The sequence below is a fragment of the Nannobrachium achirus genome (genome assembly GCF_963921795.1).
Source record: "Nannobrachium achirus genome assembly, chromosome: 1".
Lineage (NCBI taxonomy): Eukaryota > Metazoa > Chordata > Actinopteri > Myctophiformes > Myctophidae > Nannobrachium > Nannobrachium achirus.
In genome coordinates, this window is record NC_137810.1 from 34,424,653 (window position 1) to 34,445,899 (window position 21,247).

A 21,247-nucleotide genomic window follows, 5' to 3' on the forward strand; every position below is an offset into this window, starting at 1 on the left:
GGACACCTCAACACAAAACCACAGGGGTTGAACTGGGAACCTAGTGATTCTACTGAATGAATACATACGACTTTCCATGTATAGCAATTCTGTTTTATTTATACATTTGTATCTCACTCAGTGTTTTCATGTGCTTGTTAACCCCGGTGGGTCTCCTAGGTTCAGGAGCTCCACGAGGAAGAGAGTCAGTGGGTCAACTACGATGAAGACGAGCTGTTTGTCAAGATGCAGCTGGCAGACAGCATCTTTGACACATTGCTGAAGGACACCGCAGATGCTCTGACACAAATCTACGACAACAGAGCTAAAAGAGCCGCCCTCTCCTGAGAGATTTTTTGCTGTCCTCATCCTGACAAACCCCCTCCAGCTCATGTACCACAGCTAGGGCTTCCAGTAGCTGATGTGCCAACAGCAACCTCCAGATGCCTTTCAGTCCCAACCGTTACCTCTTAGCTGTACAGCTCCTAATGGAACCTTTCTACATGTGACCTGGTCAGTGTTGAATCTGCTGAATCCACTCCAGCTGACAGCAGAATGTGTAGTGACCACGTCACTCTGTCTTACACACAAAACACCTCTTGGTCGATCCAGCCTTCTAAAATCTTTAAATATTCTCGTTCCCTGGTTCACCTTCTGAACTGTGCCAGTTTCAAAACAAGTAGACTTGTTGATGAAGTGAACTGTGCTTCTTGTTAGTGTTTAGGGTCAATTCCTGCTGCTAAGTTGACTGCTCCATGGCAAACTGTATTGTAATGTCCACTGGAGAATAGAAGAGCCGTCGTAGTTTGTTTTTCATATTCCGACAAATACGTTTAAAAGAAAAAGCAATGGAAGAGCAGATAAAAAATATATGGGAGCGACGCACAGACCAGATTTTATTGTATCAAATATTTTGTCATCTGAATATTTATTATTGGGAAAATATTTGATTAGAGCATAAAGGATATGTTTTAAGTTATCTTGCTGTCATGTCGTGTAGAAAACAAAGATTATTTTAACACTTTGTAAAGCAAAATGAAATTAATAAAGCACAAAGAGAAATGTGAATGTGGACAGGGCAATACATTGTATAAGAGGTTAAAAATATTGTTATTGTAAGCAGAGAGAAAAGGCTGAAGAAACTTTTAATTTAATATTTAATTACAAAGATATTAGCTTGTAAATTAAGCTGTTCTACAAATGTCTAGTTGGTCACCAACTTGGAGACAGTAGGCTTTATTATCGAATAATTTTAGAATGATATAGTGCAACCTAGTTTGAGCCTTACTGTATCATACACCTCCAACAAATGGAGAAACAGTCAATGTTATAAACATCCGCAGACATTAACCACAGGCACCTCATTTACTTTTTTGCTGTTGCTGAAAATTCATTGGACCTAGTTCATCAGCAGCTAATCATGTACTGGGTTGCTGTATGCCACTTAAAAAAATGCTACACAATTGGCTCTGCAGCTATTTTGAATTGACTGTAAAAAGTCAACAATACGGTAATGTGTAATGGCTAGTGCTCTGAACATAGTTCAGTTCTGTCTTTCACCGATTCAGTTAAAGTGCCTATTTCAGTTTAGTAGTAGGATTTTGACATACTGTTCTTTCATCCTAGAGTAGCATCACCATATAACAACAGACCTTAATATCTCAAACGTTTAAATATATTGTCTCAATGGATCTCTACTACCTTTGTGTCATTGATGCTTTAAGGACAACTTTTCCCTTTAACTGTGTTCCAGCTACATCACATTTCAGCCTTATGAGCCAGCCTCTACCTAAGTATAGTTCTGTTGAATATGTCTCCTTTAACACACTCCTCATATGCCCCTTTTCCTTGACTCAGTCTGACAAACTTTGCATTGAAAATGCGATGTTGGGCCAGTGACTCAGAGATGGTGACTTTCTACTTTACTTTTACTATTTACTTCTACTTTGCATTATCCTTGTCTCTGAGCTAAGCTGCCAGGTCATTCATGTTATAGATGGTGTATGTACTTTATCAGGCACTACTAGCCTGTACTGTTCATTCCACCCGTACATTACACATTGACTAAGGTCCACCAAATGGGCAGTGTTGGTCATAGATTTGATGTGGGTGCCTAAGCACCAAGTAGTCAACAGCTAATGTTCAAGGCCTTGTTTTGGACCTGTTCTTTTCACTACTCTGATCCAAGAATAATACTGTGACTTGTACAAACTCATTTTAGCACGTGTGACAATGCTTGTTAATCTGTACTGTCTGTTTTATAGAGAAAGTGACCTTAAGACAAAAGACTTATACAGTAAGTCTTTTTAAGTCCTCCTACCTGTGTTTGTTTTACTAGAGGCTAAGGTGTCTGTATTTAACTGTATTTAAACTTAAAGCTTAATTTATACTCCACACAACTGTGTCACTTGCAGAAAAAAAAACAATGTTCTACAAGTGTGACAGTCGTACTGCAGAGTATAAATTAGGCTTAACTCGTAAAAACCTGTCTGTCTGTAAATGTACCTTTTGATACCAATCTCCTCATGCTGAATGACTTGGGTGTCTGCTCTGTAGGTGTTTGTAACTGTAACGGTGACATGACTAGTACACAAGAAATGTTTTCTCAAAATGCTTTACTGCAAACTCTCTAAGATTGTCTACTCGATTGATTGTAGCTGGGGCAATGTGTTCCCTTTTTTTCTAACTATGCAGTATTTGGTCATATACTGTACAGTACATTGTTGCCTTTGTATAGACCAGACAACCTAGCCTTTTGCTGTAGTTTGTGAATAAGATTAGTGGGAAATTGCAATGAGGCACGAAACAGAATGATGTAGAGCAAATTTGCCCCTACACTACAGTGTGACTTGATAGTAAAATAAAACAATGCTGATCCCCCAACCCCCATTTTATTAAAATATGGTTACCTTCAGGAAACAAGTCTATGCCATGGAGCAGCTTCTCCTTAAACTTTCAAAAGACTTTCAATTGATTCTAAAACAAAAACTGGCACAAATGATTTGATAATCAAATTAAGTAAGTACATAGAAAATGTCATCTTTTGCAATGTTTTTGAATATTTATAATGCTGAGAGTGTGCGGGTAGTGCACTTGAATACTTGTACAATTCTTTTATGGGTGTAAATATATTTCAGCGGTCTTCTGTCCAATCTGAATCACTGTTCACTGTAACCCGAATAATTGTTGTAAAATAATCACTGTTCACTTTGCAAATATGTACATAGTATATATTTGTTAACTAAAATTAACTTTGAGATTGTAAATAAAGCTTTCATTATTTCAGACTCTTAATTGTGTTTCATCTGGATTTATACTGTGGGACAAACTGCAATAGATGACTGGCCTGAATGTCTACCAGCCTTGTATAGTAACTGACCTGTAATTCAATCATAATTACATTTATGATGATCATAAGAAATGTTGAATGATATGAAATACATTTTTGAGACTTTTCCACCTATGTACTGAAACACAACATCAGGTAGGATCGTGAAAGTGTTTTATTTGGCCGCGTCACAATGTCAATATTTATTCAAGGTAGGCTAATGGAAGGGGAAAGCTGCAGGCTGTTAATAAATAAATAGAAAACATAAATCATGTCACCAATATCATGAAGCGGCGCGCCATTACATGCACAAGTTCATAGATAAAAACATCAGAGCAGTTTTAAGAGGTGCAGTGGGTAATTATGTGGAAAATCATCCAAGTGACTTTTCTCCCCTCTCAATGGCACTTTATTGCCAGACCTGTAGGGACTGCTGGGGCGGCCAGCAATGGTCAATGTGGGTTACTGACCGACACTGACTCCCATTGTTTAAATACGCATGCGCGAAAGCACTACCTGGCTTGCACGAGTATGATAGCCTACATCTGCATTCGTTCACATTGTATTGATCAATGTAGGTCGACACTAATTGGACTAAACTTTGCCATGCTTTAATAAAAGGCCCATAGTAGGCCTACTTATATAAAAACGTCCATGAATGTAGGCCTATTTAAACGTATTTAAGAGGATACATAATAATAGACTCTCACTCTGGCTCCGAAGCAAAGTGTATTTACCCATGATGATGATGTGACTGTGTGTGTCAATACAGCAACAGTGGTTCCCAAGTCCCAACCCTTTTAGCTCGAGGACCCAAACTAGTGCAAACAGCAGATCTATACAAGCTCACAACGCGTCACTTCGCGCCAAGTTGTGAGCTTGTAGATCGGCTATTTTCACTACTAGACATGTGGTTTCTAATTTATGGAATTTCTTACATTGTTATTATAATTTATGGAATTTCTTACATTTTTATTTTATTTATTAATTACTTTTACTTTTTTTTAATTCATGAGGTGAATGTTTTTTAATAATAATAATTAAAAACAAAATGTAGGAAACAAAAAATGAAGGGACCCATATAAAATGTTTCCTAAATCGGTCCCGAGTCCCGACCCAGTGTTTGGGAACCAGTGTGTGTGTGTGTGTGTGTGTGTGTGTGTGTGTGTGTGTGTGTGTGTGTGTGTGTGTGTGTGTGTGTGTGTGTGTGTGTGTGTGTGTGTGTGTGTGTGTGTGTGTGTGTGTGTGTGTGTGTGTGTGTGTGTGTGTTTTATTACGGTAACCAGGCTGACTATCTGATGAACCCCGCCAGGGGGAGGGCGCTGGAAGGCTGGCCAGAGAGAGAGAGAGAAAAGTTTCTATCACTTTTCTGACACACTGGCCGAGGCTGAAACTTGCTGCGTCCACTCGACAGTATCAGCGAGTGGAAGTGGAAGATGGCGCGGCGACGCGGCCGTGCCACGTCTCGGCTTGATACGGGGAAGAACAATATCATAATTCCAAGAGAGCTATTCATATCTGCGGGTCTGCTGTGTCTTTGTTTCATTTCTCCGCACACCGCCGAAGCTGGACTGTACACCGCCTCAGACCAGATCCTGGTTTTAGCGCCGGACAATGTGGACGTGTTGATCAATAACACAGCTGCTATAGTAGTGGAGTTCTATGCCTCCTGGTGCGGCCACTGCGTAGCCTTCTCTCCCATTTACAAAAGTCTGGCGAGAGATATCAAAGGTTGGTATGATCCACGTGGTAGCTACATTAATTTTATATAATGCATACATGTGCATTTATATCTTATGTTGCCTATCTCATGTTCAACTTAGCTTTTTTGGCAAATGTGGCATCTAGTATTGTTGTTATGCAAAAACGATAAAGGCATCCTACAAGGTGATAAGTCATCATTATTCCTGCAACGTTAATGAACTTGCAATATACTGTTGTCGTGACAGTCTGCATGTCTGTTGCATGTCAACAATAAAGGGCAGCCAATCGGACTTCCAAACTAGACTTCTCCATACAGGGCTCTAGTCTCTGTCTGTTTATTGGGGCATATGATCTGATTTAGTAGTTCACATTCTGTTCTGGGCTGGCCCATACCCCATACCTACCCTATGTCATGCCATCTTATCATGGAATCCCCTGAGAATGCCTTTGGAAAATTGCTTCCGCTGCTATGGAGCCAAGAGAAATATCACAGAGCGATGTCATTTCTCATAATTAGGGTGATAAGATTTTTGGCAGAAGGCCTGACATGGTCATGGGGCATTTCGGCCCTATGAGAGAGAGACACAGAGAGAGAGAACAACAAAATGAGAGTGAGGAAACTAAGAGATAGTATTGGCTTGCTGTCAAATTTCTTGCACTCTGAACCAATCCATGCCTTGGAACTCAGCACTAGCACAGATACCTAGCACTACTGAAATATGGAGATAAATGCACTTTGCAGTATACTTGTTTGATTAATATGAAGAGAAAATCATGATCTTGAGGAAGATTGATATGTAGTCTTAGTAAGGGCAGGACCATGAGTAAGCCTGGCTACATGAGGTTAGGGCAGGACTATGTGTTATCTCCACCAGTGACACCAATAGACAACTTTCATGACTCTTATCTAGAGTCTAAACAAGAATTGACACGCAGTCAATATAAAATCTGTGGATTGGTGTGTTGACGTTAGTGTAGCCACATGGGGAGCAATCTTCAATTCAATCTTCAATTCAAAGAAGCTTTATTGGCATGAGAACACAAACGTTTACACAGTGGTGGAAAAAGTACCTACATTTTTATAATTAAGTAAAAGTATCAATTCTGCAATGTAGAATCACTCTGTTACAAGTAAAAGTCCAGAATTAAAAATGTACTTGAGTAAAAGTACAAAGGTATTGGTATCCAAATGTACTTAAAGTACCAAAAGTAAAAGTACAAAATGTTTGAAAATAGCAGATCTACAAGCTCACAACGTGTGGCACCGCAATGCGTTGTGAGCTTGTAGATCGCTAAATGTAAAGACGCTACGCTGCGTCAACACAATCTGCTGTTGAGCAGTTTAACCAATTTGCTACGTACGTCTACACAAACGGTCAGATTACAAAGATAAATTGCTTAGTGAAGGCTCACGGATGTCACCATAGGGTACGCTCCAGCAGAATGTCCCGTAATGATCGTATTATTTAAAGAGGAGCATTTTAATCCGATCGGTCGTCGTTTCCTTAAAAAGGTATTAATGTATCTAAGTGCAGTACACCTCGCAACCGATGGGGTCGCATGGCTGGAAAAACAACAGAAAATGACGTCTGATCGGATTAACATGCTGTTTACATACATTCATACAGACATACATACACATATAATGCAATGTATTACAACCACATTCACATCACACACCAATGGTGTACTTGTGATTGTACTACAAACGTTATTTGGTAACGTTTGTAGTAACGTAAGGTGTTCAAATAAGTGTATTGATTGTACGCTATTTTCCAAAATCTTGTCTTGTGTCACAAAAGAAAAGATGATAATGTTATGCCATGAAATGAGCAGGTCGTTTTTATTTATAGAATAATCTCAAGAACAGACTGTTTCCTTTTCTTTGATGATTGTTAGCCATATGGTTTAAACCCTCAAGTTAACTTGTTGCATTTATGTGGGCCACCCTTAGTTCTCAAAGAAAGGGAGATGTGGTATTATTCGGATAATATTAAGGAGTGCCTTCATTTTGTAGTAACCGGTTGTGACGACGTACACAGGATGCGGGAGATGGACCTGGGAGGTTGTTGTGATCTACCGCACCGCAGTATTGACTAGCCTGTTGCTTCACACTGCTGAGATGTTATGCCATGAAATGAGCAGGTCGTTTTTATTTATAGAATAATCTCTCAAGAACAGACTGTTTCCTTTTCTTTGATGATTGTTAGCCATATGGTTTAAACCCTCAAGTTAACTTGTTGCATTTATGTGGGCCACCCTTTGTTCTCAAAGAAAGGGAGATGTGGTATTATTCGGATAATATTAAGGAGTGCCTTTATTTTGTAGTAACCGGATGTGACGACGTACACAGGACGCGGGAGATGGACCTGGGAGGTTGTTGCGATCTACCGCACCGCAGTATTGACTGGCCTGTTGCTTCACACTGCTGAGTTACACTGCTGTGTTGTTGCTGCTCATTTGTTTAATAAATACAAGACTTCGGATTACGTCGTTGTACGAGCCTGATAAGAGTACGAGCCTGATAAGAATAACTTCACATGCAGCAGTTACTCGGACCAGTAAACTACCGAATGCAGATGTTATATGGACGTTTATTTCAGCCACCAGGAAATAGACGGAGCCGCTTCAGCCAGAGAAACCATTTCATTACGACCGCAATAGTTTTGTGCTTGTCATTTCGCCAAGGTGATTCATGTTTGTTTTCTCTGCTGTCATAGTGTTCTGTACTATTGCAACTTTTAGCCCAAGGTAAATTGACTTTGTTTTTGTTTCACCGGATTGAGGATTCACTAGCATCCAGCAGCTACATCGAAGCTAAAGGATACCATACAACGTATTGGTAAGCAAATCAATGTTATTTACAGTCTTATCTGTCTGGCAGTGGTGTAACAAGTGGCCAAAATGTATCAATACTGCAATGTAGAAATCCTCCGGAACGTATTGCCATCAAAATCTACTTAAAAGCATCAAAAAGTAAGTCCAAAATGTTCGAAAATAGACTACAAGCTCACGATAGTGTTGCATCGCGCCGTGTAAATCCAGACGTATAAAGTAGGGCTACAGTGCTCAATGTAATATCGTATTAGGCTAGAATGTCTGCAAAGTACAGTACTGGAGTAAATGTAGCTACTTTACACCATTGTCCGACCATATCACGCAAACAAGAACTGCTTATCACGTTCAACCGATCACAAAGAGTAAAGCATCATTCCCACTAGCTCTGGTCCATAGCGTTAGTGGAGGAACGGACCAGAGCTACATTCCCACATGGGCACTATAATAACTATAACTATAGGTCCTATATTTCAACCACTTATGGCAGTTGAATGTGATGATCAACAGTTCTTGTTGGCGTGGTATGGCCGGACATCAATAGTGTAAAGTAAGTACATTTACTCACTGTACTGTACTTAAGTACGGGTTTGTAGCCATATTTTTATTTCTACCCCATCCCGGATCAAAATATTGTAATTGTATTCCACTATAATAATTTGAAAACTTTAGATGCATCCATTATAATACATAATATTATAAAACATACATAGAACACTTTAGTCCTGTTTTATACCTATAGGCTGTTTGAAATGGTTGATCTACAGCTCGTTTGAAAAGGGACCATCAGTCAGAGGACATTAATTTGCAACACAATATAGTAGACCTGACACCATGATTCGTAAGCCTTAGAATTAGATGATGTGGTGCTAAGTGCTCTAGGTGTGTGCCTGCATTCCAGGTACTTTATAAACAATAGATGTTTTGCCCTTGTGTAATTTTAAGGGTATATAGCCAAACAAAGGGTGCCAATTTACATTGATTGATATTTTAATAGCAGTAACAAGAATGCTGTCAGACACAGTTTCCCATTTGTTTTAAGTAAAGGGACTGTTTGAAAACATTGGCTTACAATTGTAAAGGGTTCATAATTAGCTCAATCATTATTGTTGTTTCAGTGTTGTGATGTTTGTTTTTTCTCTTCTCCCACAGGGCCTGCAGCAGCCAGAGACAGAAGCTCCTTTTAGGAAGTGCCATGGAGAGCTGTATTCCATCCTGTTTGCATCAATACCAGTGCACTCACAGCATCAGCGTCTTAGGGAGAACATTCATGTAGAAATGAAATGCAGATTTTGTGTTGGACACACTTGACTTCTGGTCAAAATGCAACCTCTGGGTCTACAAATAAAGCCTGTTATGACACTTGCCTGGACATTTATTTGGATATGCACTATATGTAGAATGTAGAAATATGTAGGTAAAATACCTAGCTTAATGTATCACCTGTGCTGTGAGTATTACTATAAATGTTCAATATCAGTCTGCCGCTGGATATTATGACAAATGTAGACTTCAGGTTATTTGTATAATGTATGAGCATATAACAAGGAACTGCTCTTGCAAATATTCCTTGACAGACCTATTTATGTTTTGTTCAAATGTAATCCCATCTACATCAAGTAGGGCCTATAGAATTATTATGTTTGATGATTGAGCAAATGCATACATAGACAGCTCTGCTGTTTGGGATTTTCATTTACATTTCTAAAATTCAACGTCTCAGAATTGGGTTTCCATACATGAACAACAATGAGTAACAAGCAAGACCTGTCTGCATGAATAGCTTTATTTAGATCATTTATGATTTCAAATAAATTGACAAGGAAGGCTTGGAAATGGCTGTATCTTCAGCAACGGCAGCAGAACCTCCAATTTTGCAGGCTGACAACAAAATAAAGGTACGAAAATAGCATTAGATAAGTTGGACATGAAGCATGCTTTATAGGTTAGACTTTGTTGCTTGACTGTTGAGCGCCGAAAATAGACCTACAAGCTCACAAAGTCTAGAATCTGCGACATGCTCTGAGCTTGTAGGTCTGCTATTTTCGAGACAAAACGACGTCTTGATACAAAGCATGAATTAGACTGTCCCAGAAGTGCAATTAGAAATCACACAAGTGCATGGTTGTTAGCATTTGACAAGATATGCATGCACCATGTAAGCAAGCAACAGATGGCCCCATTGGGCTTGGTCTAATAACTGGATCTTGCATTGAAAACGTCCATGATGGCTACTACAAAATAAAATACATATATATATATATATATATATGACTGTCTACTCTACACAGACAACATATATATGACTGTCTACTCTACACAGACAACGTTAAACATGTTTAATGGCCTTTCTTTGTCAATATACACTTACAGTACCTCTGTCTGGTGTCCTGCTCCTCTGTGTCTGTCTGCCACTGTTCCCACTACTGCACTGTTCCCAGCTGCAGCTTTTTTACGCGCCTGCCATTGGCCTAGCTCGGTTACCATGTGACCTGCCACAGCCAATCGGCAATAGGTCCCCTAGGTCCCCTGAATGTCTCAGGACAATGTAACCTGTTTAATGAAATCTGTTACCACAGATTTAAAAAGCCGTCCAACTGACATTGCCATACTTGGAGCCCTGTGGTTAACGGTGCTGAAGATGATAAACAATGTCCAATTTCCATTTTTAAAGTTATCAACACAGATCTTAATGTTGTGCTGTCCCTGACAGAGAAACAAGATAATAATCTATTTTCACCAAAGCAAGAACGTACTATCTTTTTAAAGATATGTTTTGGTCTTTTATGCCTTTATTGTATACCGGTAGTACAGTTTTAGAGTGACATGAAACAAGGAGAGAGAGACAGGGAATGACACGCAGCAAAGGTCATCGGGTTTGGGAATCAAACCTGTCAGTCTCGCTGTGTGACTGGCTGTCAGGCTGCACTAGAGCCTACATGTGGTATGCGCCTTTACCACTAGGCCATCAGTGCCCCAAATTACATGTATTCGTCTGATATATTGACATGGTGCTATATTGACCGTTCACTTAGTCATAAACATAACACATGGTACTGGAGCATGTGGTGCTGCACAGTAGAGTAACAACGTATACCCATCTTTCCCTCTCTTGTCCTTAGAGTGGAAGCCTGCGGTGGACCTGGCAGCCATAGACTGTGCTACAGATGAAAACCGAAGAATCTGCTCCAGCTATGGTGTCAGAGGGTACCCTACTATAAAGGTCAGCATTAAACAGTAACAAATATGTTGAATGATAACGCATGGTGGCTAAACATGTTGCATCTGTGTACTTGTTTTGTTCTTATGAGAGTCAGACTTTAACTTATATGTGACCAGGCCTATTTATATGTTAGTGTATTGCATATTACACGAACACTTTCAGAAATTATCATTGGTATATACGGTGATACAACAAAACAGCTTCACTCATGTAAATGGTGCATTTATATAGCGCCTTTATCCAAGGCGCTTTACATAGATTCACCCACACATTCATACACCGATGGCGGAGGAAACCATGCAAGGCACCAACCTGCTCACTGGGAGCAATTAGTTCAGTATCTTGCTCAAGGACACTTCGACTGTAATTCTGGGGGAGCCTGTGATCGAACTGGGAACCTTCCGGTTGCCAAGCAGCCACTCTACCCCTGAGCCATTGCCGCCCCTTAAAGTGCACTGTAAAGCGTCATTCCCACCGGACACGATACTATATTTAAACTGTATCACGGTACGATAACCCAAATCCCAGTCGATATCTCTTCTCACGTCATGTTTGTGAGACCAGGTACTGTATATGGCCCAGTAGTAGTACTAATTTGAGCATGTCTTAAACCTTTCAGTTTGTGGTCAAATAATCTAAACAATACTGTTGCCTGTAAACAGTTTACCAATCAGTCCAAGCTGTGTGCCTCATTGTGTGGCAGGGCATTGGGAAACATTCTGTTGGCATGAGATCTGCATATTTTTCAATGGCTAGGGTGGAAGTGTCACTTGTGTCACCACCAGAATTACACAAGCATGGAATTTCATTTTCGTAGTAAACAAAAGTTCTTGCAAATAATTACTATGCCTGATATGGAGTGTGATTCTGTATTTTCTTCCCTACTAAGTTTATAATATGACACTGAACACTCCCTGATCAATCCTTCCTGGAAATGGAATGTGATGGCGGATGACAGTGGAATGCAGATTGGATAATGGTAGATAGATGCAGTAACCTATTCTCAGCAGAGAGCCATCTTTTGCAGGATCAGCAGCAAACATGGCAGAAAAGCTTCTTCTTTAAACTTGGGCACATAGTGATTAGTCAGCAATAGTCTTGTGTGTAAAGACTCGGCTGGTTCTGCGCTCCCAGGCTGCTCTCCCTCTCTGTCATCCAGCGAAAGTTGGATGAAAGAGCTCCTTCAGTTTGAATTCACCAGGGAGCTGCTACAGCTGCAGTCGATTTGGACTGAAAGAAGGACTTAAGGGGGTCAGGGTGGGAAGAGAGAAGGCCTGTCCCTGCTACCTACCAACACACAATAAGACTTTGCTTTTTTCTGGGTTATGTGAGAAGGTAGCCAACCTTCTGATAATCTCATTCCTCCATCTCAAACTTCCTTCCTTTCACCCCCACCCATTCTCCCCCGCCCCTCTCTCCCACTCTCTCTTCCTCTTTCTCTCTTTCTCTCTTTCTCTCTCTCTCTCTCTCTCTCTCTCTCTCTCTCTCTCTCTCTCTCTCTCTCTCTCTCTCTCTCTCTCTCTCTCTCACTCTTTTATAACTTGATAGTTCTTCAATGCATACTCCAAGAGTGATTCTACTGGACTGGCTTTTAAAGGTAATACTTCACACAAGGAAGCAATTAAACAAATTCATATTTTTATTGACTTGACTGATTTCTCAATAAAGAGAACCCCCCCCCCCCATCCCCCCCTTTTTTCTTTTCTTTTTTGATTAGTTTTTTCTTCGTTTTTTTACTGTTGGTTTTATTGTGCTTTATTTGTTATTGAGTTTATTGCCTATAAATCCCTTTTTATAATTCTGTTTTGAAAAGTGTTGGACAAAGTGTTCACATGTGCAACCTTGACTGGGCGTATGCAGCCAGTTGAGTCATGGCCATTCAAACCTTTTGTAACTATTTCAACACATGAAACTAAATGCATTTTGCAAGAAAATGAAATGCATATAAAATACACAACAATTCAGCACAGAACAAATGAAATTCACTTCACCAAGAGAGTGATATGTATAAAGCACAGGTGAGAGGCTACTGTACGCAAGAGATACAGTATATGTGTGCAGCTTATTTAGAATATTGTTGAAATATATCCATCCACAAGCATTTATCCCTCTCAGTAACAGCAGAGTTCTGAACATACACCTAATAAGATGCTTAACAGAAATAAGGACAAGTGTAAATCTTTGCCCTCACAACAACTGCATTTGATTATGATACCATAGCAAACAATTCACAAAATAATTATACACCATTCCTCTCAGTACTCCTATTATTACTTATTATCTAATATCTACTATTTAATTTCCGATTAACGATTTTAGCGACTTGATTTCAGCGGGTGGGGGCTTGCATACAAGTTGCTAAATATATTTATTTTTACACAATAAGCCGGCGATTTCTTTATTACAATTTACAGTAACACTACTAGCCCCCATAAGTCAGATCTGCCCATGAAAGATTGCGTTGCATCTTGGGAATCATGGGCTTATTGTGTCTAAAAAGACATATTTAGCCACTGAAATCAAAATCATTAAAATCGCTAAAACATTAGAAAGCATTAAATGAAAACATTTTAATTCATCTTTTATTTTCTCTAATTACAATCTAAAATATTAACCCTTGTTGTAAAAAAACAAAGTTGCCCGATGCTTCACTGTGAATTTTACATCCATATGTATGCAGTGAAGTAAATGTGGGACTTGCTCACACATATACAGTAAAATCCATTGTTAATTCATACATTTGTAGCTCTGAGAGTGTATACTCTCCGAGTTAAATTAAGGATTTTATAGACAATTGCAGTGGTGTGTCTGTCTTTGTCTCTATGTCTGTCTGTCTGTCTGTCTGTCTGTCTTCTTCCAGCTTGTACTATAGAAACATGCCTTGCACCATTGTACGTCTGCATTTGTTCTTACGGTCCCCTCTGACCCCCCCAGGCTTTCCTCGTGAGGTGAGAGGCCTCCGCCAGAGCATCATAGACAAGATGGAGACTCATGAGGAGCCCTGGCCCCCGGCCTGCCCTCCACTGGAGCCAACTAGGTAACACAGTCAGTCACATCCTCACTGTTGGTTAACTCTGAGAGAGTGTATAGTACAAATGGATAAAAATTGACCCGCACACATAAACATAATATACACTCACAAAAATGCTTACATGAACGTTATGGGTGTAACGATATAATAACTGAATCGAAAAATCGATTTGCATTTGCACCAATCTACAATATCAATATGCAAACAGCAAAATATCGTACCGTTTGGCTTTGTATCGTATTGTATTATTTGACAATGCAAATAATCGGTATGGAAACATTTAGCAATGCAAATAATCGATTGTATGGATACTATAAGTACTTGTGCCTTGTGTTTAGCAATTTTAAGAAGAAAATCAAAAAGAGGGGTCTAATTACTTTTCCATTCCATATAGCTTCTCATGGTCTATCGATAAATGTGTGAAATCTCTGGGAGAGTTCATGTCAAGGTGTGGGTTTGTCCATACAGTATATGTTGAAATACAATGTCCATGTATTTCTATCCATAATAATACATTTTTTAGGAATAGTTTATATGGTGATGGCTGAACAGAAGAAAATGAAGCCGGAAGTAGATTGTAACTTCTCTTTCCTGGTTTAAAAATGCTTTTCTTCAGTTAAACTGTGTGTTTCTCTTCCTCTTTTAAATATAGATAGATAGATAGATATAGATACCTTTATTATGCCATGAGGAAATTCAGTCGTCCAGAGGCGGCACATTAGTTAAAGTTACAAGTTACAGGGAAGTATGAAAAAGAAAAATCACACCCGTGTGAACTGAGCGGTGGTCGTGGAGGCTGCGCAACAGCAAAACAAATATATATATACCTGTATATATATATATATATAATAAAAAATATTAAAACAATATTAAACAAAAAAAACAAAAACAAAGCCTTCAGCACCCGGCTAGTGTCTCAAAAAAATCACCAGGGCAAAGACTACAACTTGTTACTTGAGATAGTTTATCGAGTACAGAATATGTTGGAAAACCGCGTAAGTAACAGTTGAGAGAGCAAGAGAAGAGTGGGAGCCCCTCTGGATTAAGGGCGTCTGCTAAAGGCCTAAATTGTAAATTAGGACACGCACACACAGATAGAGAAGAGTCGAGATGGGGTGGAAGAGGGATGTGAAAATTTTAATCGGGAATGGCAGAAGGTTCTGCTGTCTTGCTGATATTGAAGTTGTCCAGGAGGAATTTAGAGCCAGATGATAATATGGCTTTGGCTGATATACAGTACAGGCCATTATTATTTTTGATTGCGTGTATCTGCAATTATGCAGCAGATTTGTTCAGATTCTTCACCAATTCTAAATTGGCATTCATAATTTGGGGGTGTCATTATTAGCCTAATTCTTCAAAAGTATAAAAACAAACCACAAATCCAAGTGTAATTGTGGGCTAGGACTCTCCAAAATTGGGATCAGCATCGGGCCCAAATATGTGGCAGATCATTTCATTTTCAAGTCCATTCCATTCTGGTGTTTATGCGTTTCTCTTCTCTTCACTACACAGCCAAGCAGAGCTTGACAGCTTCTTTGAGACAAACACTGTGGAACACCTGGCTCTGATCTTTGAAGAGTCTAGTTCCTATGTGGGCAGAGAGGTAAGCATTACTTTACAACCTTCCAGCCTCTGCATTCCAACCTTGCCCACAATGTGAATTCTTTCTGGTTAGCTGGAGGACTAGACACTTACAAAAATGTTGAAAGATATGATTATCTCGCTTTTCCTAGCACCCACATGATAAGCCGGTCAGTAGTGAAAAATGTAGGAATTTGCTTATTTTTGGTCACTGTGTGTGCGTGTGTTTATGTGTGCGTCTTTACTAGGTAACACTGGACCTCTTACAGTTTGAGAACATTGCAGTGCGAAGGGTACTGCGCACTGAGGAAGGTCTGGTAAACAAACTTGGAGTGACTGAGTTCCCCTCGTGTTATCTCTACTATCCTGGAGGGAACTTCACCAGGCTGAAAGTGTGAGTAGCAATGGGATCTGACATGGTGTTGACTATGATGGTTAAACTTCTGACTTCATCGTGTCAGTGCACCAATAAGCGCAATTTATACTTAGTTGCGTGCCATTGTCACATGCCGAAAATAGCCGCTCTACAAGCTCACAACATCTCACAGTGTGGCCCGTTGTGAGCTTATAGATCAGCTACGTTTGGTGCACAACGTGATGCGTAACCAAGTTTAAATCAGGCATAGAATGACCGGATAGTAGGTCGTCAGCCACATAATTCCTGCCCTCAGCTTCCTGTATTTCCATCCTATCCATATACAACAAAAGCTGTCTTGAAAATAACCTAAAATAAGTATGCCTACAAACCGCACAAGTAGATGATTCAACAGCATACAAACATGTCAGTGTTGTTGCATTGCATTGCGTCGTGATCCTTCTTCAGTTCACATTGTTTAACTGTGTAACAGCTCTGCTTGAAAAGCTTCATCTTAGGGTTGATTATCTAAATCCCATTCATGAAAACCTCTTTAAACATCTGGCCTCTTAATGGGATCAGAGATTCAAGATCACTCCCATTATTTATGATGATAAAGCTTCGCTGATCAGCCCTCACCCCGCAAATTCATCTGCTGTTTATGCCGCTTTGTTTGCCGCGTTTCAATAACTTGGCATGCAAAGGGGGCTTTTTTTAGTTGACAAATGCAAAAAAGGAAATGATTTATTGCTGATTTATTTATTTATACCCCCCTCAGCTCACCCCTTCCAACCCCCATCATCTCCATCAGTGTACAGAGCGGAGGGTTTTTAATTTCTTGCATGAAAACAATGGCATTACTTCTCTGGTTTCACCTGCCAAACAATCCCCAGCCGCACACGGCGACAGATGGCCTGTGATCATCGCTGAATGTCTGATTGATCCTGGGAGAGAGAGAGAGGTGTGTGTGTGTGTGTGTGTGTGTGTGTGTGTGTGTGTGTGTGTGTGTGTGTGTGTGTGTGTGTGTGTGTGTGTGCGTGTGCGTGTGCGCGTACGCGTGCGTGTGTGTGCGTGCGTTGGTGCGTGTGCACGTGCTTGTATCTAGGCGTCTCACATCCGTCATGCATGTAATGTGTGCATGTCCCAGGTGAACATTTTCAGTCCAACCCTGCCCACCCTGACGCGTGCCTCGGGGCCCCCTGGGGGCCTCCCAGGATGAATGGCTCTCCCCCACACATCTGTACACTCCCACCAGGCATTCAGGTGGAATTGAGTGCCTGGATTTTGCACACGAACTTGGGCCTGCGATATCAATCGTCCTTATTACCATCTTTTTTAGTTTAATGACTCTTTCTCTCTCTCCCTCTCTCTCTGCCTCTCTTGCTCTGTCTCGCTCGCTTTCATAGCGAAGGGGATTGTCAGAGGGACTGAGAGAGGACATGAAAGGGGGATGATAAAGAGAGAGAGAGAGTGTGTGCGCGTGTGTGTGTGTGTGTGTGTGTGTGTGTGTGTGTGTGTGTGTGTGTGTGTGTGTGTGTGTATGTGTGTGTGTAGGTGTGTGTGTGTGTGTGTGTGTGTGTGTGTGTGTGTGTGTGTGTGTGTGTGTGTGTGTGTGTGTGTGTGAGCGAGCGAGCGAGCGTGTGTGTGGTGGTGGGGGGACAGTGATATCTATTGTTCCATAAATGGCCAGAGATCACAATCTCTTTCTTCCACCTAGGCCTGGCACCATCTGCTCACCACTGAACACAAAGTGTGTGTGTGTGTGTGTGTGTGTGTGTGTGTGTGTGTGTGTGTGTGTGTGTGTGTGTGTGTGTGTGTGTGTGTGTGTGTGTGTGTGTGTGTGTGTTGTATATTCATGTCTGCAGTGCACATTATACTGTATGCACGCAGAACATATTTTTTTATATTATTGGATGTTCACTTGTACACATTGTTTCTCCATATTGTTTGCAGTGCACACGTGTGCCAGTTGGATGAAGTTTCTTATCCAAAGCACTAACCTAACCTTTGTCCTGACCTGTACCTTCAGTGCTTTTAGCCTCTGATGCCCCAGTTGGAATACGACTGCTAACAGAGACAGTTACTTTTTTTCTTTTTTTTTTAACACAAGATGATTGATTTACCATTAATCTGTCATATCGGTTTGCTCTTCTGTCCCCCAGTCAGATTGAGGCTCGTACCTTCTACTCTTACGCCCTCCAGAGGCTCCCAGGGGTAGTACGGTCGGGGAAGCCCAAGCCAGTAACCATAGACTTGTTCACCAACAACACAGAAGAACCACAGAGGCCTTTTAACAGGTGAAGCGTAATAGGTGTCTGAAATACCACGTTTAAAGTCTCACTATCTGCCATCTTCTCACATGGTACTCATTACTGCTTGAATTCCTTCATTCAGTATTATTTCTGTTTGCTAATCATTGCATAGCTCTTTGAAATAGGTTTGCTTATTTGTATGTTTGCATGTGTTCCCAGGTCTAGAGTATATATGGCTGATCTGGAGTCAACCCTACATTACTCCCTGCGTGTGGAGTTGGCTGCCCATCCCACTATCAAAGGAGAGACTCTGAGGGCCCTCAAACTATACATATCTGTGCTGGCCAAGGTAAGAGGACCTGCCTACAATAGAGCAACCCTTCCAAATAAAGGCACAGACAGTATTGCCACACAAAAAGTATTATCTATTTACAGTATAGACACACCCAGGTATTGTCTTTTCCCAGGGTTCATTACAGAGGAATGAATACTGGGTGATAATTTGTTTATCACTACCTGGCTGTAAACCAGTAATGTTGGTAGGGACTTCTACCTACATTTACTGTATTTCACAGTAAACTCACTATCGATGCGTCCAGGTGATACACCCTATTTTATTTCGCACTGATAATGCTACACAAATCCACTTTTAAATCATAGATAATCCCCTAAAATCCCCTGCCATTTTATTACTGTATGCATCAGTTGAGTTGCATCAGTATTACTGTATGCATCAGTCCCATTTGTCTTAAAACTCTGTCCAAGTGAGTCCTTTTCTCATCTTGACATTCCAATAAACATGTTTACATGTTTAATGTTTAATATTAACTCTTGTGAAGTTCATACAGGGAGTATTAAACAGGGAGCCTGCCCTCCCAATCAAAAGTTTTTAGTTTTTTTGTTGTTGTTTGGGCGTTATGGTAGGGTAGGCTATGAATAGAACTTGTTACAACCATGTTACAGTTAGCGTTATGCAGTAGCCTGATGCAGGTGTTAAGGTATAACTGTGCCAAAATGCATAGTTTTCTATGCATTTTGGGGGTTTGACTCCCTAAACTTTTTTTTCCCGCTCGCGCCACCTTTTGTTTCTTCTTGCCCCCCCTTGTACTACAGCAGGGTTCCCCAATAGGCGGCCCGCGGGCCATTTGCGGCCCGCGGGGGGGTACTGTCTGGCCCACACCAACCCCAGTAATAATGGTGGTATAAGAGCAGCAACAACACTAGTATATCGTCGTTGTCGGGTGGGAATCTCGTATCTCCAAATTTGTACATTCTTTCGCAAATCATACAAGGCCGTCGCACAAAAGTAGTGAAAACAGCAGATCTACAAGCACACAACGCCTCGCACCGCGAGGCGTTGTGTGCTTGTAGATCGGCTGTTTTCACTAGTTTAAATCATTTTTTTAAATGATAAATTCAAGGGCCCTCAGAGTCTCTTTGGACATGGGTTTTCACCCGACAACGGCGAAAACTGTTTTTTTTTTTTGGACATGGATTTTCACCCGGCAACGGCGAAAAAAATTTTTTTTTTGGACATGGATTTTCACCCGACAACGGCGAAAACTGTTTTTTTTTTGGGACATGGATTTTCACCCGACAACGGCGAAAACTTTTTTTTTTTGTACATGGATTTTCACCCGACAACGGCAAAAACTGTCGCTGGAGTAGCGGGAACGCCACCGTCGCCCCCTGCAATGTTGTGGCCCTCGGCTTCCTTGATACCCTAGACATAATTCGGCCCTTGGGGAAAACTAATTGGGGAACCCTGTACTACAGGCTAGATCTGGCCCTGTGTCTGCTCAGACCCAAAGCTAACCACGTCCATCTCTGTCAGTCCCATGCAGTCATTTGTTTGTGTCCCCAAGCGTTGTTTATTTGGAGAATATGAATTTCACCTATAAACTGAGTTTTACAGTGAGAAATGCTTTTCATAGACCAGTGTCAGACATAACTGCAAGTTACAGACTATGCAAGCGTTTAAAATCAAGGAATTAAAAACAATGAATCATATTAAGTTAGATGCTTAATCAGCCACCCATTAAAACAAGAACTTAAACAGTCATTCAGATCTGAGGGAGGAGGAGGGTGCGAGGGAGGATTTTCATTTTACAAAACGGCAGCAAATTCCCAATCTTGACCAGCATGTTGATGGTGTGATTCTTCATGTTCTAGCTGATAAAGATTATTTATTCACTCACGGAATACCTCATAATTCCACTGGTAAACAGTAGCCTACAAAAGACAGGAGCGCAGGTCCACTGTGTGGCTGGATTACAGCGTGCCAAAATATGAAGAGCCAGGCCACGGTTGAATGCAGTTTCACTGCTTGGATCAGCGGGAGGGGAGGAGGCACTCTACAGTACATGCCAGACATTATTCTGGCTTGTGGGGTTGTGCACAATAATTACGATAGTATTATATTGCGATGCAGCCTGTGAGCCGTGGACCTAACGGCACTGTATGAGGGAGACCTCATTCATCGCCATAACGTTATGATTGGCAGGTAGGCTATATATTGAATAACGTACGGTGTACAGGAAACGGAAAATGCTTTGTATGCAAATATGCGTGTGTGAGGATGCGGATATGACTGGTGGGGTAACTTTCTACGTCTGAGTATTCGCCCTTCCTTATTGGCTCCCCAGATGGGGTCCCCAGATGACTAACTTAATGTGCAACATTGTTATCTCTCTCAACAGTAAACAAACCAACATAAAGTTCAAGTGTATAGAGGGTATTTGCACATTTCCAAAGTGACAATTTATGGACTTTTTAATACCTCTAAAATGACAAATTAAACATTGGCCAAATTGTCAGATATTAGAGGCAGAAATTGTGAGAATAGCCATTTTCACAATAGAACTGTGTTATAGAAAATGTAATGCCTCAACACTTGCTTGTCAGGTTGGAGGGGGTCCAAAGTTAAAATATGATTATTTTGGGGGTCGAGGCCTGA

At 40.7% G+C, this 21,247-nt stretch overlaps 2 protein-coding genes across 5 annotated transcripts in view; both read left to right on the top strand.

The window, feature by feature from the left end:
* cep350 (centrosomal protein 350) overlaps positions 1–3,273 on the top strand; it is a 48,731-nt gene extending 45,458 nt beyond the window's left edge. For all 4 annotated transcript variants that reach the window (XM_080736004.1, XM_080736006.1, XM_080736005.1 and 1 more), the window contains one exon: positions 160–3,273. In XM_080736004.1, the coding sequence (XP_080592130.1) occupies positions 160–327 (168 nt within the window). In that variant the 3' untranslated portion in view covers positions 328–3,273. The remainder of the gene's footprint in view (positions 1–159) is intronic.
* A 1,390-nt stretch (positions 3,274–4,663) lies between these two features.
* qsox1 (quiescin Q6 sulfhydryl oxidase 1) overlaps positions 4,664–21,247 on the top strand; it is a 49,080-nt gene continuing 32,496 nt past the window's right edge. Inside the window, exons 1-8 of the mRNA XM_080724698.1 lie at positions 4,664–5,038; positions 10,969–11,069; positions 12,618–12,666; positions 14,004–14,106; positions 15,616–15,706; positions 15,933–16,078; positions 18,202–18,336; positions 18,511–18,640. Of these exons, the coding sequence (XP_080580824.1) occupies positions 4,744–5,038; positions 10,969–11,069; positions 12,618–12,666; positions 14,004–14,106; positions 15,616–15,706; positions 15,933–16,078; positions 18,202–18,336; positions 18,511–18,640 (1,050 nt within the window). The 5' untranslated portion in view covers positions 4,664–4,743. The remainder of the gene's footprint in view (positions 5,039–10,968; positions 11,070–12,617; positions 12,667–14,003; positions 14,107–15,615; positions 15,707–15,932; positions 16,079–18,201; positions 18,337–18,510; positions 18,641–21,247) is intronic.